At 38.0% G+C, this 21,102-nt stretch overlaps 1 protein-coding gene across 4 annotated transcripts in view; it reads right to left on the minus strand.

The window, feature by feature from the left end:
• Positions 1-7,808, minus strand: part of CCDC88A (coiled-coil domain containing 88A) — a 115,919-nt gene extending 108,111 nt beyond the window's left edge. For all 4 annotated transcript variants that reach the window (XM_040224859.1, XM_040224858.1, XM_040224857.1 and 1 more), the window contains exons 1-2: positions 6,686-7,808; positions 6,489-6,589 (exon numbers count right to left, since the gene is read on the minus strand). In XM_040224859.1, coding sequence (XP_040080793.1) covers positions 6,489-6,589; positions 6,686-6,748 — 164 coding nt within the window. In that variant the 5' untranslated portion in view covers positions 6,749-7,808. The remainder of the gene's footprint in view (positions 1-6,488; positions 6,590-6,685) is intronic.
• Positions 7,809-21,102: the final 13,294 nt, after the last annotated feature.

The raw sequence follows: 21,102 nt of genomic DNA on the forward strand, positions 1-21,102 counted from the left end.
AATTATTAATTTGAATTTTTACTGTTGAGCTGGGGACAAAAAATCTCAGTATGTTGAACATCAACAAGAAAGTTACTAGAACGCAAACTGAAGGCTCTATATATTCTAATACCATACAAAACCACCAACTATGACTTGTTCTTACCACCTCACATAAAACATAAGGGAAAAACTCCAATAAAGGTAATTACAATAAATAAGGGAACAGAGGGAAAACAAAAGCAAGGAGAAATGGAAGACAAACTAAAGGGCTTCCCTGGTGACTCAGTGGTAAAGAATCGGTGTAGCATGACCACTGAGCCTGTGCTTGAGAGCACAGGAAGCGCGACTACTGAAGCTGGCACACCCTAGGGTCTGTGAAGTCCATGCACCACAACTGGAGACTAGCCCCCACTCTGCACAACTCAAGAAAAACCAGTGCAGCAATGAAGACCTAGCAAAGCCAAAAACAAATATTTTTTTTTAATTTAGGGAAAAAAGGGAGACAAACTAAAAAGTAAAACAAAATTGTACAACACTAGAGAGTGTCCTCAAAATTTTGACAATTAATAAAATTACAAAACGTGCATTCACTCCTTTGACTTTTACTGAAAACTCAGATGTACCAATCTATGCTACATGCTGATGATACATGCCACGCACCATGCTAAGTGCTGGTGATTTGTAACACTGAATCTCTAGTCTCCAAATGCTAACTGTCTAGTAGTAACAACAATTTAACAATTTAGTAAAGGTAGCTAAGGAATAACACAAGAGAGGACAATTAACTCTGCAAAGGGGATTCTCAGCATGTTAAAGGTTGAGTAGGAATTTGCTGGCACAAAAAAAAAGGTGGGAGGAGGGAGGGAAGTCCAGAAGACAGTTATTATTATAATAGAAATAAAAGATTTCAACAGCTAACACTTACTTAGCACTCGCTATATGCTAAGCATCGTGCACAAACCATCCTATTTGATTCTTATAATAACTCTGTGATTCTCTTTTTATCCTGTTTATAAATGAGAAAACTCAGAAGTGAGATGACACCAATAGAGATCATACAAAACCAGGCTGTGAAAGATCATGACTTGTTTGAGGAAACATGAACAGGCAGGTATGGTGACGTGAAACCAAGTCCACCTGATGCAAAGCCCAAATTCATTCCACTTTACCACACAGCCTACTATTCATTCATTCAAGGTAAGTATAGCAAGAACCTACTGTGTATCAAGCACTGTGTTAGGAATAAAGATATAAAAGATATAGTCTTTGGTACTAAGACACTCACAGGTTAGTCAGTAGAGTCTAGCATACCAAAAACTGCTTTTACCAAGGTATATATAGGGTCCTACAGAAGCACAAGGAGTGCTAAGCCTCAGATGGGCCAGGGAATGGCTGCAAAGCTAAAGAAAACACTAGTAAGGAGGTGGAGAGTGTTCTAAGGAAGGGAAATGTGTACAGAAAGGCAGAGAGACATGTGAGAACACAGCTTGTCTTTGGGAACTCTAAGTTTGCTCAATCTTAGGGCATGCACTGAGAACTGGTACTATGCAAAGATAAAAACAGAGAATCGGGCAGTAGCCAGATCTCAAAGTAGTCTAGACATTCCATAACATGTTTACTCTGAAGGCAGAAGAAGCCTGCTGAGCCATCTTACAGATAGGAGTGACATGATAAAATCTGCGTATTGAAAAATTTCCCATGATTACAGATGAGGAGACAACTTGAAGTGGGGCAAGATAGATAAGAAAACCAGTCAGGGGCTACTGCATTAACCCGAGTCAAGGACACATCTGAGAAATACTTGGGAGGTAAATAAAAAACCAGGTAGAAAGAGAGCAACTCTGACTATATCATGAGTGTGTTCTTAAAGAAGTCAAAACAAAACAACAAAAAAAAACTGAACAAAAACTGTATGAGAGACCATACCAAAATTCAGAGTCAATGCCATACTTGGTAAGAAAACATGTATTTTATTAGACATTTGACAGTTACTTAGTCATGAAGTTAGCACAGTGTATTTTTGAATCTTAAGCACTAGTAGAATAAAGGAAGATTTCTCAGTCAACTTCCTCTATTTAATGCCTTCTTTAGGTATACTTTATGAAGCTGCTTCTCGGGAAATACTTAAGCAGAAGTTGGATGACCATGTGTCACATAAGAATGATTTTCATGGTAGATGATTTTTTAAATCCCTTCAAATTCAAGATTTCTAAAAGAAGAAATGCCATGAACAAGTATATCACAATTACTACATAATTCAAGTACTGCAGGGGTCTATCTAGTGGGGTTGAATCACAGAATTTCCAAATATGGTTTTGATACTATTAACAACTTGTCAGTACTTAAAACCCTAACATAACCATATTTTCAACTGCTTAGAGTAGTATGACTAAAATTATGAAATCAACTACAATGTCACAAATACCTTAAAAATTCACAGCAAGTAATATCCTAAATTGGTTGCAAAACTGCATGACATCTCAAACAGGAAAATGATTATTTCCACTTCACTGTCACCAAGCCCTATGTCTGATAACTAGCACTGAAGAAAAAAGATTTCATCTGGTTGAAGTAGGAAAATGCCCTGCAGCATGCAGAAGAGCTGGCCATCATTACAGACCTCTAAATAGCTTCCTCTTCCCATTAGTTAGGGGACTGATGCCTTGTCACAGGCTCTTACAGAGATTCTTTGATTCAAGGAGCTACTCAATGAAATTCAGGATTCATCTCTGAATAAAGTGAATCCCAAACCAGTGAACAGACTCTGAAATGATAAGGCAGAGTCATAAACTAGAATGAAGAGGTCCACTCTTTACTTTCAAATTCTGGGACAAAAATGGCAAATCCAGAAGTCACTAAATTAATGAATATTCTTACTCTTTAGGTGAAAAAAAAAATTTTACCATAAGGATCCTATAATAAAATTCTGTCACATCTGAAAGCGGGAATACAAGGCAGGTTTTAAGTATATAAACAGATTTTCACATCTGGCCAAGATGAAATTAAAGGAACCAAATTTACCCTCCTGCCTGAAACAACTGAGGGGGATGGGGTGGGGAAGGACACAAAACATACGAAGCATTTTTCAAAACAATGGACATCAGGCAACAAAGAACAGTAGATCCTTCATAGATGGGAAACATACAAAATAAATCCTACCACTGTACCAGTTTATTGCCTTGAAAGAGTTTCTAGGCCGCAGAACAGGAATGGGGAACGGAGGCAGAGCACAGTGGTCTCCCTGAATCCAGGACACAGAACTTAGCCTGGGGACGGCAAGGTGACCTTCATATACACAGCAGAGCACCTAAGAGAGAGCTGCTCAGAAAGATCCAGAGATCTGCACAGGTTATCCCTCAAGTCTTTAGCTGAGTACTTATCAGTACATATGTGTGAAGAAACCATCCACGGACAGTGAAAGAACCACTAAGAAGGATTAGAGGGAACACCACCCAGAAGGCCAGGAATAGGTCCCTGTTCCCACTGTCAGAGTACTCAAAAGGGTTTTGCCTCAACAGTGCAACAAAGCAAAGTGGTACTGCCTAACACAACTTAAAAGCAAGATCTGAAAAGACCACTGTTTCCAAGTAACTTAACTGCATTCCAAAACAAAGCTCAAAAATATTTTTAATGAGATGCAAAAAAATCCTGCACCCAACAACAAAGTAAAATTTCAAATGTCTGGCATCTAATAAAAAATTACCAGGTATGCAAAAAGCAAGGAAGCACAATCCATAGTGAGAAGAAAAATCAATCAAAACCAACCAAGAAACGGCACAGGCAATATTAGAAGACATGAACATTAAGCCAATTATTACTGTACTCTCTATGTTCAAGAAGCTATAGAAAAGACAAAACATGAAATCTATAGACATGGAAGATATAAAAAAAGACTGAATTTTTAGAGATGGAACTACAGTATCTAAAATGAAAAACACACTGGATGGGACTAACAGCAGATTAAACATTACAGAAAAAAGGATTAATGAATTTAGCAAGATTATCCAAAGTGAAACAGAGAAAAAGACTGAAAAGAAAACTGAATGGTATATCAACAAACATCAAGGAGCCTGATTTACATGTAACTGGACTTCCAAGAGGAGGAAAGGGGGCAAAGAAAAGACATATATACATATATACTTAAGAAATAATGGCCAGATTTTTTCCAAATTTGATAAAAACTATAAAACCACAGATCCAAGAAGCTCAATGAACTCCAAGCACAAGAAATGTCACACACACAAAATAATCCATATGCTGCATTTATAAACGGTTCTCACCCACAAATTCTATAACCAAACTTAATCTAGAAATTATTTTTAGGTTAACTTACTAGGTACAATTTCAACTGACAATTTAATATAATAAATCAAAAGTCAAATATAATAAATCAAAGTGCTCAGCAGAAATCTTAATGATTTCAAAATTAGCAAAATATAGCTTTTAAAACAATGTGTATGTTGTTGCCCTATTAGGAAAATAATTAGGTAATAAATTACAATAAATTTGTGTTGATCTCATAAGACATTTTTAAAAAACTAAAACATATGTCTTTCTTTTTTTCTTAATTTTCTTTTCCTTTAATTTATACAGGTCATTCAGAACAGAATTAGGACACTGAAAAAACTTTTAAAGAAACTAAAAGGTGGAATTAAAAACAGAAGCAGATTTGAGGTTTGGAATGGAGCTAGTCTTCCCAAAAAAACCACCTGGCAACCACTATTTTGGAACACCATTACTTCAAAATATACACACACATATATATTTTAAGTATAAAACTATACCCAAAGTGGAAACAAGCTAAACTGTCTGTTTTTAGCACCTCGGCTAACTATTCTGGCTTCAAAAAAAAATCCACTAAATATTTCTTGGAAAAAGAATCATTCAAATAAAAACCATTAAAGGAGAAAACTAATGTATTTTCCTATATTTATGAACACACCTTTTTTTTAGGGTTCAACATACAAACTCAAAATCTTCTGTCTAAAAACAAATAAGAAAAGAGACATAGGGGAACAAGTTCTGAGTATCTACTGTAATGGCCACCCTTCCTGTCATTTGTGTTCCCTAAAATAGAAAGTTGGTTTAATTATTCTACCATTTTGCTTGGAAAATAGAGGGATATTTCAAAGATTAAAGATACTTCCATGGGAAAGCTGCCCAAAATATATTTATTATCCCTGGAAATAATTATGTCCACATTCCCTTTTCCTTTCTTAAGAAAAAAAAATACATTCAGATAACATATTTCTTTGGGTGCCTATACGAAAAAAAAACACTTTTGGAAACATGTAGTAGTGTAATACTTTGCTGTAGGATCAACACATATATGAAAAACAACACAAAGTCTCTGAGCATACAGACTACAAGACTCTGAGTACACAGACTGAAGTTACAAGTGGAACAGTTATTCATGGATTTCACTATACCTTCTTTTAAGTAGAAAAATCTAAAGAGAAAGCTAATACCAAAAATATACAGAATTGATCATTTTTATGTTAGGGTATTAGTCTATTAACAGTAGACTTACTCTCTGGTAACATTTACTAATAATGCACTAAATTCCCCACATATCTAACACAAAGAATATCTTAAAATAGAAAGTTTCAAACTACTCTTGTAATCAGGTAGTATTCAAGAGAAACAAGGCTAATACACATAATTTTGAGCACAGCTGTAATATTCACTACACTGATGTGCTGAGAATGCACCTAATGCTACAATATCTATGATAAAAAGAGTTTTTATTTCATTGATCCAGCTACCAGTGTGATTTCGATATTCAACTGCCACCTCAAAAACACTTTTCTACTTAAAACCAACATAAATATAAAAAACAAAGATTTGCCTACTAAATCATTAGCTAATTGTCATCAAGATTTCAATCACCTGCATTTCAAAACAAGCTCTAAGAATACCTTAAAATGATTCCCCAAATATTAATCAAATAATTCACACAATCAATCATCTAATCAGACTTTAGTTATTATATGCATTTAAATTACTTCCTACAGCAACAGTCTTCACCAATCAGAACTGCTATTTGAAATTCTTTTCTCTGAAATCTGTTACTTCACCAGTTTCAAAATTTGAGCTATTTATTTTTAGACACAAAGGTTAATAAGAAACATTCTGTACCAAATGCACATAACTTTACAGTAAACGCTCCCCTCCCAGCCCCCCACCTCAGGAAACTATTCTAATTCTCCTCCTCATTTTACCAAATTATCAAAAAGGACACAATGTGGTTTGGATTTCAGCACTGAAGACAGTAAGTGACAATACATGATTTGCAGAATGAAAAATTAAAGTTTCACAATTTTAACAGGTATAATTACTGGCTTGTGATAAATGGGGTGGGCACGTAAGATTATCACCTTTCAAGGTGCAGTTCTTAAACCACCTGAATTTTTCTGATCAAAGATCTTAAAACATAGTCTCTAAGTTCACAGTATGCAATTAAAAAAAAAAAAAAGCTGCCTAGAAAGAAAAAACAGAGCACTTACATTTGAAGCATGACTTGGTTCAAGAATACCCCATCCACCAAAGCCACATATTCATCCAGGTTGGTCCCATTTCCTGCAGCCAGAGGTCCAAACGTTTTAACCTAGAACAGAATGATCATTACGACACGAACGCCCACCTCCATCTCTGCAGCCACAAATAATGCAGCAAAATATGCAACAAATAACACCCCACTTACCCAAGTGACCAAGGGGCTGGTCATGAACTGCTCCAGAAGGGGAGTAAAAACCTCGTTCTCCATTTTACAGAGAATGTACTTGAAAAAAAAAAGGAACTACCACAAAAAAACGCCTAGAGTATTGGTCACTAAACGCTGAAGAAGTAAGTAGAAATCAATGAAAGTCCACTTTGGCACGGGAAGAAAATCCCATCGTGGAGGGGAAAAAAACTCTCCCTCCTCAAAAAACACCCCAGAGGGAAACGAATCGAAATTCCGAAAAGTGGCTTCGACAGCAGCCACGAGCGGCAGCCTGCGCTGGAAATGTCTGTACCGGGCGAGGAGGGGCAGAGAAAAGGCATCTGGAGGAGGAGGAAGGGAGAAGGGGCTGGAGCAGCAAGACAAAAAGCCCGTCAAGGTTGCCCAGCTCCTGGAGGAGCCAGACCAGCGAGGCTGCCCCCAACGAATTAATCCCACCGTGGGCTAAATGAAATCCCACGTTAGATACTACGTTAAGGGTTCCGAGCGGCCGCCAGGCTAGACCTCAGTGTTCCGCTCAACACGTTCCACCCACCAGTGGGCATGGAACAGATCTGACCCACGGAGCTTTCCCTGCCTGCAGCCCCTCACCAACGACAGGCAGCGCTCGCTCCTTCCCCCCGAGCACACACCATCTCTCAGCCGCCTTCGAGCCTCGCCGCCTGCCCCCTTCCCCTCCCGGGGGGTGGGGGCTTGAATGAGTGTCCCTAACCCCCCAGCTTCCCGAGCCCCGCCAGCCTTTTCAGTGCGCCTCTGGGAAGCCCTGGCACAAAATCACCGCCGCGCTCCAGCCTCCTCCTCCGCCCTCTCTAGAGGAGCCGGAGTAACGGCCTCAGAACCGCAGTGCCGCATCACACCCCGCTCCTTGCCGCTCAACTAGCGCCTCCAGCCAGCCGTCAAAGGGAGCGTGCAGCTCCCTCCGCGGCCATATCCTTCCGCCGACTCCCCGCCCCTCCCGCGCCGCAAGCCTCTGGATTGTGGGAGAAGAAAACCGCTGCATGAGCGCGCTCCCGAGTACGCGCGACCCCGGGCCGGCCCCGCCGCCGCCCAGATCCTAGCGACGGGCGCGGCGTGGACGCGCGCTCGTTGCAGCTGCTGCGGTGGCCGGCTCCTCGCTCGCGCCCAGGATGGTTGCCAGGGCCCGGGGGGCGGGGATGGGGAAAGGGAGAGGAAGGGGTCGGTCTGCTCGCTTGCTCATGCCTAATTATGGTTTATTTCCTCCCCGAGTGCTTTCTTTGATGTGTGAAGGAAAGAGAACGAAATCCCTCTCTTCTAAACATGAGGGATGCAGACGGCCTTTTTCGGACAGTTTGATCTGTTGAGCGTGCTTTCGCCAGCAAAACGGAGTAGGAAAACTCACTGCAGTAAATAGCAAAGAAGGGACTTGAGCCGCAAACTTGTTTGTTTTAGGGGTTTTTTCCTCTTTTTGCTTCTTTAAAAAAGCCAGTCCATGAAAGCATGCATGCTCTTCAAAGTTGCACGTGAATGTAGTAGGGTTTTAAATAACCAAAGCTGCCTTTCAACATGTTGGTATTTTCTAACTGGAGCAAACGTGATTCAGACATTGTTGTTTGACTATTTGGTGATTGAAAAAAAATCCAAACAAAAATCAAGAGCTACTAAGAGGAAACATTTGGAAGTCAGCCAAGTTGGGTGACAAATAAACAGATTACATATTTGTCATAAATCTTAATGCTGTGCACGACTGGAACCATCAAAGTAATTTTAACAGTTCCCCCACAAAATCAAATGTTATTCCTCTTCATTCTGAAGGAAAATAAGGCTTTTCCCTGAGACAAAATGGCATGCAAAAACATTTTTTTTTAAGAAAATAAATATTACAGTTCTTCGGTGTGTGTTTACATTTACATAAATATCTACTTTGAGTACTTACATGATATTTTTAATTAGCAGTAAAAATGTTTTTGTCATAACACTGAAGAACAGCACAATTTCTTATTTAGGTTGTTGAGAGCCTGGGTTCTAGAATCTTCTAAGTAAGTGAAGCCGCTCAGTCGTGTCCGACTCTTTGCGACTCTTTGTGACCCCAGGGACTGTAGCCTACCAGGCTCCTCTGTCCATGGGATTTTCCAGGCAATAGTACTGGAGTGGATTGCCAGTTCCTTCTCCAGAAGATCTTCCCGACCCAGGGATCGAACCCGGTGTCCCGCATTGTAGACAGACGCTTTACCGTCTGAGCCCTAGAGTCTTCTGCTGAATTCAAATCCAGGCTCTAATACTTAACAGCTGTGTAAACCTAGGCAAGTCTCTGAACCTCTCTGCACTTTACTTTCTTCACGTGTTAAACAGGGTTAACTTAATAGAGTTAAATGGCAACCTAGAGTAAGGGCTTTATACATATTATTGGTGTTGTTTTCATTATTATTCCTCTCAAATTAAGAATCTTGAGGAAAAAAACTTGAAATGTAACCTGTCTTACTTCAGTTGCAGGAGAAAGAATCTTGCTTTGGGGAGCAGATAAATGCACCTCCCAGATTATCTTAATTAAAATTAGGATGCATTCATGTGGCACTTCGCTAAGTGATATACAGAGTAGAATCTTGCATTGCCCTGGCCAGTACACAAGTCCTGGGTCATCCTGGTTGTTAGCAATCTTTCCTCTTTGCTCTTAATGACTCTTTCTTAATCACAATCCTTTATTTGGAAACACAGATCAAGAGTGAACAGGCACCAAGTAGGAAGAATTGCCATATGCCTAACTTGTCCACTTTTCTTTGTAATCTCTCAGAAGCCTGGCTAAAAACAACATGGAAGTGTTCATGCCTGTACTGTGATTTGTGCTGACAGACCAACCTGCTTCATTCATAAAGGAAAAACACCATGAAGTTTAACACCAGTGTGAGTTAAGGGCATTTTGAATGGTAATGACTGAAGGTTAGCACAGGACTTGAAAGTTAAGATAGAATTGTTTATCCTCTTTACATTTAGTAGCTAGCCCTCATAGAAATCTGGATTCCCCCTTAGAACCAGATGGCCCCAGATGCTTCCTGGTCTATCTTTAGGTTTAATACACACACACACACACACACACACACACACACACAAGCACGCAACAAAGAAACATGAGGAGTTAATTGTAAAAGCAGGAAGCTTTAGACCAGACGGAGGTCTGGAGTAACTTATTTGAAAACCTACCAATTCACAATTCTCTAGTTTAACAGCAGTCTTAGAAATGCTTTATAATATCTCAAGAGTACAATCAGGAAACTTCTCTGTCTGGCAAAAGAGGATTGCACATTATATACAACTTAATGGTCTTTGAATTGCAACATCCTGTAAGAATAAATCCAAAAGTTCTCCCTATCCTCCTTTCATTTAGGAAGAGATTTCTCAAGATTTCTTCAAGGTATTTTTTTGTGTGCTTTGTAATTATGTGTCCTGAATTCATTCCTTCTTAGAACATTAAATCCCCAGGAAAGGACTTTGGAAAAATCATATCCATCTGGCTAGGGTCTAAAGCTCCACCCTCTTCTAAGCAGAAATTAAATGATTGGAATGGACCAGGATCAATTTAGGAGTCACTAGAGAAAGATTCTTTCTGTGTATTATAATTGAGGCTTCTCCTGCAGGTTACACGTACATAACACGACCTGTGTACTAAAAGCACCCATGTTTACCTCCATCTTGATTTTACACTACAGGAAGTGATAAACTCACTCAGAACCAGGCTCCTGGGTGACAAATATTTGCAAAGCTAATCACATCCATAAGCTAGTATAATAAATGTCATAAATACAGTAGCAGAATGGCATTGTTGTTTAGAATAGCTGAAAATGAAAATAACCCAAATGCCCATCGGCTGATAATTGAATAAATTAAATGCAGTATATCTATAAAATGGAGTATTATTTGGCAATAAAAAGCAATGAAGTACTAACACATGCTAAGTATGAATGAACTTTGAAAACATTATGCTAAGCTATAGAAGTCTGTCACAATGGCCTGTCACATATTGTATGATACCATTTATATGAAATGTCCAGAAGAAACAAGTCTATAGAGACAGAAAGTAGATTAGTGTCTGTCTAGGTCTGGGGAGGTTGGGAGGAAATGGGATTCATGATTTAGGGATGTGGGTTTCAAGAAAATACTCAATGACTGTTGTGATGGATACAAAATACTGTGAATATACAATAATCACTGAATTGGACACCTAAAATGGCTGAATTCTTCTAAAAAAAAGGAACAGCATCATTGCTTCATGAATATTTCAAAAAAAATGCCAGGTCATCAAGAAATCCAATCTCTCAAAGATTTCTCAAAAGGGTCTCTAAGTCCTCTTGATGTAAACAATAAGATTTTAAATTCACCTTAGAGTATAGAAGGTATATGTTTTAATTATCAAGCGTAGTTTTAAGAGAAACATAACATGATGACAAAGAGAAGGTATGTTACCTAATTTCTTTGAGCATCTATTTCCTCAGCTGTAAAATGGGATGGTGGTTTCACTCCCTGCTGCTGCTAAGTCGCTTCAGTCATGTCCGACTCTGTGCAACCCCATAGATGGCAGCCCACCAGGCTCCCCCGTCCCTGGGATCCTCCAAGCAAGAACACTGGAGTGGGTTGCCATTTCCTTCTCCAATGCATGAAAGTGAAAAGTCAAAGTGAAGTCGCTCAGTCGTGTCCGACTGGTAGCGACCCCATGGACTGCAGCCTACCAGGCTCCTCTGTCCATGGGATTTTACAGGCAAGAGTACTGGAGTGGGTTGCCAGTGCCTTCTCCGGGTTTCATTCCCTAAGGACATCTAATTAGTGTACTTGTAGTTCTGTTCTATATCTCAAATGGGCAGAAGAAAGTAAAGTTGGAAGAGATGACAGGGCAGAGAAAGGAATCCTCTTCTTAGCCTGGTCATCAGTAAAGTGAAAGTCACTCAGTCACGTTCGACACTTTGCAACCCATGAACTATACAGTCTGTGGAATTCTCCAGGCCAGAATGTTAGAGTGGGTAGCTTTTCCCTTCTCCAGGGGATCTTCCCAACCCAGGAACTGAACTGGGACTCCGGCACTGCAGGCGGATTCTTTACCAACTGAACTATCAGGGAAGAGTGAAAGTCACTCAGTGGTGTCCAACGCTTTGTGACCCCATGGACTATACAGTCCATGGATTCTCCAGGCCAGGATACTGGAATGGGTAGCCTTTCCCTTCTCCAAGTGATCTTCCCAACCCAGGTATCAAACCCAGGTCTCCCACATTGCAGATGGATTCTTTACCAGCTGAGCCACAAGGGAAGCCCTGTCTACAGTGATTCCTCTCAAATGCCCTAATGCTGTATTCTGAACAAGGTGAACCATCACAAATTCATCATTACATTCCATGCTTGTTGTTGTTCAGTCATGTCTGACTCTGCAACCTCATGGACTGTGGCTCGCCAGGCTTCCCTGTCCTTCACCATCTCCCAGAGCTTGCTCGAATTCATGTCCATCGAGTTGGTGATGCCATCCAACCATTTCACCCTCTGTTGTGCCCTTCTCCTCCTGCCTTCAATCTTTCCCAGCATCAGGGTCTTTTCCAATGAGTCAGCTCTTCGTATCAGGTGGCCAAAGTATTGGAGCTTCAGCATCAGTCTTTCCAATGAATATTCAGGATTGATTTCCTTTAGGATTGACTGGTTTGAACTCCTTGCAGTCGAAGGGACTCTCAAAAGTCTTCTCCAACACCATAGTTGGAAAGCATCAGTTCTTTGGTGCTCAGCCTTCTTTATGGTCAAACTCTCAAATCCATACATAACTACTGGAAAAAACATAGCTTTGACTATATGGGCCTTTGTTGGCAAAGTAATGTCTCTACTTTTTGATACGCCATCTATGTTTGTCATAGCTTTTCTTCCAAGGTGCAAGCATCTTTTAATTCCATGTTACCACCCCCTGAAATGCTCATTCCTAAGTTCTAACAAAGTGAACTCCCAACCTTCAGGATTCCAGGGTCACTTTCTCTGAAGCATTCCTCTTCCACGGGATAAGTGGTGCCTGCAGATGATCTAATCTCCATTTGTTTCTGTACTATACTCTGAATGGCATGTATTTGCTGACATGTTCTTCTGGATAGATGGGGAAATCCTGAAGAATGACCTCATTTTATTAATCTTTGTATCCCTGGCCTTTAGGACTGTGCCTTGCTCTTATGGGAACTCTTGGTCAGTGAGTCAGAGTCTTCCTTCAACCATGGTGACCAGTTTAAATTCCTGACAATTGTCAAGAGCTCACAGATGAGCAACTTCCAAGAACTATTCTGGTTAACTAATGACCTAGAGGAAGCATTAGCTGAAGATAACACTTGCCAGTGAACATGAAGAACTAAAAAGATACTGAGATTATAAAACACATGGCTTTCAAGACAGATTTTGCCAAAGTCCATAATTTTTTTCCCTCAAGGAAAAGCATAGAGGGATACATAAATATCATGTAATCTTTCATTTCTCAGCATATGATGATATGTCTTCAATACCCAAACTGTTTTCCATTTATTATCATTTTATGAAATCTTGTAGAAAGGTGTTATTATTGTTTAAGCTTTATTGAACAGAAATGGATATTTTATTAAAGAAATATGTCATTGCAATTGACCTAAAAGATTGTGTCATGCTTTTAATATAACAATATATTCAGAGGCTCTTTAGAAGTATGAGGGTGTTGACCTGTCCTCACAGGTCCCAGACAACTATGTTTTGAGTTTTTACTTTGAAGAGTTGTCGTATCTTCTCTCCTGGCTCTTCATTTTTGTTGCTGAGAATCTATCAAGAGTCCCCATTTAAATCTGCAGCTACTAATTTTCTATCTGCAGGAAATTCACAGATTGTGAAAACAGTCTGAAAGAAGTAATAATTTTTGAGTGAGAACCTGATGGACTCTCCTATGAGTAAAGCCTATGAATTTGTGATGTGCCTAAAAGTAATGTGTAATGTTTTGGCTGTGGTCTGACATGAAATAATCTTCTAAGTTAATGGTCACTTGTCAGGTATTTCCAGGGTATGGCTGTCATATCATGTGTTCAGTTCCTTGTATTTGTATGATTTCCTCCCCCTCCTTTAATTCCTTAAATCTGTGCAATAGGTGATGATGACTCATTCCTACTTAAGACGCTACTGATGGAAAGACAGCAAACAAATAGAAGCTTGATAAACAGAGGAGAAAATAAAAACATGTATGGAAAAGGGAAAATTTTATAAAAATGGACTTTTAAAAGGTGGAAAAAAATCACTCTCCTATTCTGATGGTAAATCTTTATGATCTTAGAGGCAAACATTAGCAATACTTAGTTAAGAAAGAACTTATCTGTGTCAGAGCAAATGATGGAGCATTAATAAAACAGACAAAACTTCCATGTGGCAGAAAGTACCCTCACAGTGGAGGAAGACCACAGAAATACAATTGATAAATTATATACCATGACACAAAAGCTTAAGACCTTCTGATAAAAGAAACACAAACTGGCTATTCTTGGGTATAATAATACCATTTTAGGGAGTCATTTGAATTTGTCACACAGCATTCCCTTTGGGGTAAATCAGCAAGTCAGTTCCACATAAGGTACCAGTAGTGCTCTGAGGCTGCTGAAAATAAATGAGGGCTAAAACAAATACTTCTAATCATAGAAAAAAATGTAGATCTGCTTTCATATAAAAATATGAATTACAAATGATGAACACTGCAAATGAGGAAATATGAAAGCATTTTATTTCCTTCTGTCAAATGACAGTAGGAAGATGTGTTAAAAATGCATATGCAAATATGAGACTATGTATTTGATGTTCTGCTGCTTAAAGTTAAAATTCATGCAAAACTTTAAAAAATTTTAATGTGAATATTTTTATTTTCTAATTTTCAATTGAGATATGCCAGTTGAATATTTTCTTAAAATAGTAGCTTCAGAAGAATTCTCAGTTAATTTTATTCCATGAATTTTGTAAAGATCTTTTGTTTCCCAAACCAAAAAAGCAATATGAAATATTCAGTTACGTGAAACTAAACATATTCCATATTTTTTAAATTATCAATAATACATTTCATTGTCCTATTTGGAAAAATCAACAACACAAAAAAGTGAAACAACAAAAAATCAAGCCTATAATTCTACCACTCAGAAGTTAATACGTTTTTGCATATAATTCATATTATTTTAAAAAACTGTACCACTCTCAAAACACCACTAGGAAATATAACTATGATCAAAATTTGAACATGTATCTCAGTTTAAATTATTCAATGACTGGAACTCAAATAAAATTTTAATAATGATATTCATCATATGTTAAGTGTATAGAACTACCAGGTTACCAATTTTTAAAACATCAACCCCCAAATTTCTGTAACTATATCTAAAACTTGGCTAATAAATCTTGTAAAAGAATAAAAATGAATTCTCTGGGTTTAAAGCAAAACTGGGATTGAATTCTATATTGGTCAGTGTATTCTCACTTTCTTTATTAATCAACATTGATTGAGCTACTGTGTGTGTAAGATAGCATATGGACTATAAGATTCAGAGAAGTATCCAAATGAGGCCAAAATAAATAAAATGACAAATATATCATTCAATCAAGTATTTCTAAGGTCAGCAAAATTTTCTGTAAAAGGTCAGATAGTAAATATTTTAGGCTGTGTGGGCCATAAAGTCTCTGCCATGGCTGCACAAGACACTTATAGACTACGCAAAAGAAATAGGTGTTGCTGCACTGTAATAAAACCTTATTTGCAGAAAATAAAGGTTTGGTTTGTTCCCTGTAAACTAGCAGTCACTTTATTTATATTGGATGCAAAGAAAACAAAAAACAGGGTTGAATTTTTTCCAGTCAAGTCATTAACTTTCTAAATAATCAACTCTATTGCATATATATTCTGGAAGTGTGGAAGAGTTTGTCTACAAGTTGCTTGGAAACAGAATTCCATTATTCTAGTGCATCGGATATAGCTCAAACAGTTTTCTCTCTCTCATCATGTTACCATTGGAAACCAATCCCCTGGATATAAAATTATTTGGGGGGCATTCTCTTGAGTCTCAGCAGGAAAGAGGGGTTACCCTTGAAGTGGTTAAAAGGGGAATTTACTGAAGGGATGGCTTAGGTGTGGAGAGTTAAGTGAACCACCAGAGGATGGAAAAGCACCGAGGGAAGAGCAACACCAGGAGGGCTTCTACCCCTCTGCCAAAGGGTTCAGGGAGGAGGAAATTGTTCTTCTGGAACCCCGAAAGACTGTCGTCCTGGAAGAGGAACCACTGGACAGGAACTGTGTCCACAGAGAATGGAGCTACTGAAATCATCATGCTGCAGAAGAAGAAATGGGAAAGAATATCCCAACCTCTGTCTTTCTCACTTATGTTGCTGGCCAATGATCCCCACTGCTGAACCCCACGAAAAGCAGAGAGCAAGAGAACTCAGGTGATGTGAGTCTCTAGCATAGAGCTGCATGTGGGAAATGTGGACAACACCTGGAACCATGCCTTCAGATTCTTTGATAGCCATCAGTTGAGTTCAGTTCAGTCGCTCAGTAGTGTCCGACTCTTTGCGACCCCATGAACTGCAGCACGCCAAGCCTCCCTGTCCATCACCATCTCCCTGAGTTCACTTGGACTCACGTCCATTGAGTCCATGATGCCATCCAGCCATCTCATCCTCTGTCGTCCCCTTCTCCTCCTGCCCTCAATCCCTCCCAGCATCAGAGTCTTTTCCAATGAGTCAGCTCTTCGTATGAGGTGGCCAAAGTACTGGAGCTTCACCTTTAGCATCATTCCTTCCAAAGAAATCCCAGGGCTGATCTCCTTCAGAATGGACTGGTTGGATCTCCTTGCAGTCCAAGGGACTCTCAAGAGTCTTCTCCAACACCACAGTTCAAAAGCATCAATTCTTCGGCACTCAGCCTTCTTCACAGTCCAACTCTCACATCCATACATGACCACAGGAAAAACCATAGCCTTTACTAGCCATACAAGTTGGCAATTCTTATCAAATGAAAATAAGCTTGAATCTTGGGTGCCATGCCATGATGAAACATGAGGGAGTGAATAAATATGTTAAGATGTTAAGAATAAAATGCCATAAAATGTGTGGCATGTCATTTGATATATAAGATCTGTTAATGCAAAGTATAAACCAAATCTCTTTTTTTAGACTAACAAATATATAGTATATGTCTTGCACATAGTATGTACTCTATATTAGTTGAATGGATTTGTTAAGATAATTAATTTTTCATAACTTTCATTTAAATAACTTGACTTTTATGTAGCAGGAAATGTAATTTATTAGGAGATGTTATTTGGAAAGAAAATAGCAAGATTAATGTGACAATGGGGCACTGGCGCTGATGTTTTCTCTTATCTGCGTCCTTCACTCACAGTAAGAAGCAGAAGTGCTATACACAAACCAACTTGCACGAAAACCTATTCATTCAACACGTAGAATGAATCTTCATTTGAAATCATTTAGTCATCGATCTGTTTAATAAAAGCAAAATGGATAACAATCAGAGTTATACCCTTTACTTATATCTGACAAAGTTTAATTAGCATCTTCCAAATTCTTTGTGAAATCAACATGGTAATGACTGAAATAATGTTAGTAGCTAATACCAACTAGAGCTCCTATAGTTAATACATTAATCCTATGAAGGCTTTGACTCTAAATTAGGAAGAAATTATTTGTATGTAACTGTTACTTTTCACAAATTCATATACATGTTCTGTAGAAATTTACTAATGTACGTGTGAAAAAATAAATTTTCTAGTCCTGAAGTGAGCATATTTTGATCCCAGAAGGCTTTAGATTTCATGCCCCTTCTTTTTAGTTTGAGACATGGTAATAGGATATCAATTACATTACAGCTAAGAACAATTTTTGAGTTTTGGTAGTTCTGAATTAGTTACCCATCTGTCTGCATCTCCTTCATTTTATCTTTTGTTTACCATGGCCCTATCTTACTCATACTTACATTTTTTTAAACTAAGGTCATAAGAACAATGGCCATATTTTTCCTGTAGCTCGATGTGAAAACACTTTGCTCTTACTCATTTTGCAAGAGCATATCAAATTACATAGAATTGGCAAAAATCAACATGATTTTGTGAAGAGCAAATCCTGCCAAACTAATTTCTTTTCTTCTTTTTTTCAACCAACTGCAGGACCTGGCAGATGGTATAGCAATGACCACCTCTACAAAGCATCATCTGTGTCTACTTACCAGTATATATATCATGTGTTTTTTAACATACTCTGGTGCTCAAGTCTGAGGTAGAACCATGAAAGGAATGCTTGCTCTCCCTTCATTGCGCTCCTGAATGCTGATCTCAGCATCAAGGCGTCAATGAGACTGAAATAAGTGCCTGAGTGAGCCAAGTACACACAGACTATAGATCACCCTTGTCTCCTGAGAAGCAAAAAAGTAGAATTCCACCTGGTCTAGAAATCAAGTGACCTGGTGCTTTCAGGATTTCTCCAAACTATAACACAATATCCCTGTACTTCTGCACTAAAGGACTAGCACCTGGACAAATACCACAAACAAAATAACAACAACAAAAAAAAACCAGGCCACTAAGAAGCTGTGGAGAAATTAAAATTCCCCCAGAAATCTCTATATATTTCAAAAATAATCTTTTAGTAACATCAAGTGCTTCCTAAACTCATGGAAAGCACCACCCACATGCCTCAGCTCTAATGTCAGTCTAAAATTTTGTCCAACAGGTTTTGTCCACTATGAGAACTTTCTGTTCAGTTCTTTTTCTTTTGTGTATTCAGTGAACGTGCATTTTGAATAATTATTATGAGCCAGGCACTGAGGATACAGAGGTGAATAAGATGTTTCCTTATGACACATGAACCCTCACAGACCTTACAGTCAGCTAGGAAATACAGACAAACTGATTATTCTTTAACAGTACAATGTGTGATGGGTAGTACTCGAGGAAGAAACAAGGTTCAGTTTTAGTGGAAAGCAAAGAAAGGCTGCACAGAGAGATGACCTTTTATCCAGGCCTCGAATGAAAAGTAGATGTTCAGTGGGAAGGGAAAGCCCAGGGCATTTCAAGTAGAAGAAAAACAGAAGCAACATATCCAAGTACAGAAGAGCACGGTGTCTTTGGGCGTCATGAATAGCTTTCTGTGGAGAAAGAACATAGTTTCCCAGGGGTGGAGACGAGTGGGAAATGAAAGTTGAGGTCATACTATGAAGAAACCAAAATATCATACTCAAGAACTAGTCTTAGTCAATTAAAGCTTAAAAAAAACAAACAAACAAGTGAATGGTATCAGATTTCTCTTTTAAAAAGAAAATTCTAGTAGTACAGCAGTGAGGGGATTGGAAAGAGGTGAGGCTGCAGGCAGAGGAACCAGACAGGAATTCCTCCTACTAAAGTTTTACAGATTCAATACACATTGCTTTCGCTTGTTCCAAGTTTAACACTGACTTTCTTGAACTTTGTTGATAGACAAGAGGTTATGAACACTACCACCCATCAAGCAGCTTGTTCTTGTTGCCCTCTATTGACAGAAAGGAAAAGAAATTACTGCCTGGGGCATTATTTCAGATTCATTTGCTGGTGGAATTTGGATTTCCCTGAAATAATGTTTGTTCTGTTTGGTGATATAAAAACACATGCCATTCCAGGGTATATATCTGAAGAAAATAAAACCACTAATTCAAAAAGATGCACGTACTCGTGTTTATAGCAGCGATATTTACAATAGCCAAGATTATGAAAGCAACCTAAGTGTCCATCAACAGTTGAATGGATAAACAGGATGGGATACAAACACACACACACACACAGACACACAAACACACGCACACACAGACACACACACACACAGGCACACACATGATGGAATACCATTCAACCATAAAAAATGAAAAATTTCCATTTGCAACAACATGAATGGATGTGGAGAGCATTATGCTTAGTGAAGTAAGATAGAGGAGGACAAATACTGTAAGCTTTCACTTCTATGTTGAATCTAAAAAATAAAACAAACTAGTGAATATAACAAAAATGAAACAGACTCACAGATACAGTGAACAAACTAGTGGTTACCATGGGAAGAGGGAAGGGAGGAGGAGCAAGACATGGATGGGGATTAAGAGAGGCAAATTATGCATAAAATAAATAAGCTAAAAGGATATATTATGTAGCAAGAGAATATAGCCAATATTTTATAATAACTGTAAATGGAGTATAATCTTTAAAAATTGTGAATCACTGTTTGTACACTTCAAATTTATATATTATAAACTAACTATACTGCAATAAAAAAATGCCAGCATTAATTACAAATATATATGTATGCTATCATTGAGGTTTTGAATCATCCTCCATACACTATTAAACAACTACAAACAAGATTTCTCCTTCTTTGAAATTCAAGTTAATCATAAATTTCATTGCAACCAAGTGCCAGTTAAATGTGCTAAGAATAAAGGATACAAAAAATAATCTCAAGATGTCCATAACATGATAATAGAAATAAAATTAAGATACCACTAATGTAGTGATCTAAATGTATAATAAGAATATGTATTATACAAAATGCTCTATGATAAACACAGGTAATTTATATCTGTGTCCTGAACACTATTATAATTATATATCTTAATATATTCAGCATTAATCACACTAAGGCAAATTATAACTTATATTTATATAAATTGACCTGTAAGAGTATGTCTTTGCTGTAGGAAAATCAGATATTATAGATCAATATAAAAAAGATAAAAATGAAAGAAGAAAAATAAAAGAAAGAAATTGGAAAAATTCCACCCATAATCCCATCTACTTAGATGCTTTCAAATTGTCATACAGATATGCACACACATACACACACACACACACAATCACACACCTGTGGGATCAAATAGGCAATGTATAGTACTCTTTTTTTCCCACATAACAATACACCAAGACTATATTTACACATCAATAAAAACTTTTTAGAATATAATTTGAATCAGAAAAAAAAATTAAAGTTTTTTTCCTGTTTTCAGATATTACTGACTTATATGTAAGTTTAAGGTATACAACATGATGCTTTGATGCACATGTAAATAACAAAATGATTCACAGTAAGGTTAGATAATACCTCTGTTCCTTCACTATGCTGTACATTAAATCCCTAGAACTTATTTATCTTATAGCCAGAAGACTGTATCCTTTGATCAAAAATCTCTTCATTTCCCCCAGCCACCAGGCCCTGGCAACCACCAATTCTATTCTCTATTTCCAAGAGATTTTTAAATTCCACATATAAGTGAGAACACATGATATATCTTTTTTTGTTTGACTTTTTTCATTTAGCATAATTTTCCCAATGTCCATTCATGTTGTCATAAAAGACAAGATTTCTGGTTTTTTTATGGCTTGATAATATTTCAGTGTGCATGTGTTTGTGTGTAT

The sequence above is a fragment of the Oryx dammah genome, unplaced genomic scaffold (genome assembly GCF_014754425.2).
Source record: "Oryx dammah isolate SB20612 unplaced genomic scaffold, SCBI_Odam_1.1 HiC_scaffold_25, whole genome shotgun sequence".
Taxonomy (NCBI): Eukaryota; Metazoa; Chordata; class Mammalia; order Artiodactyla; family Bovidae; genus Oryx; species Oryx dammah.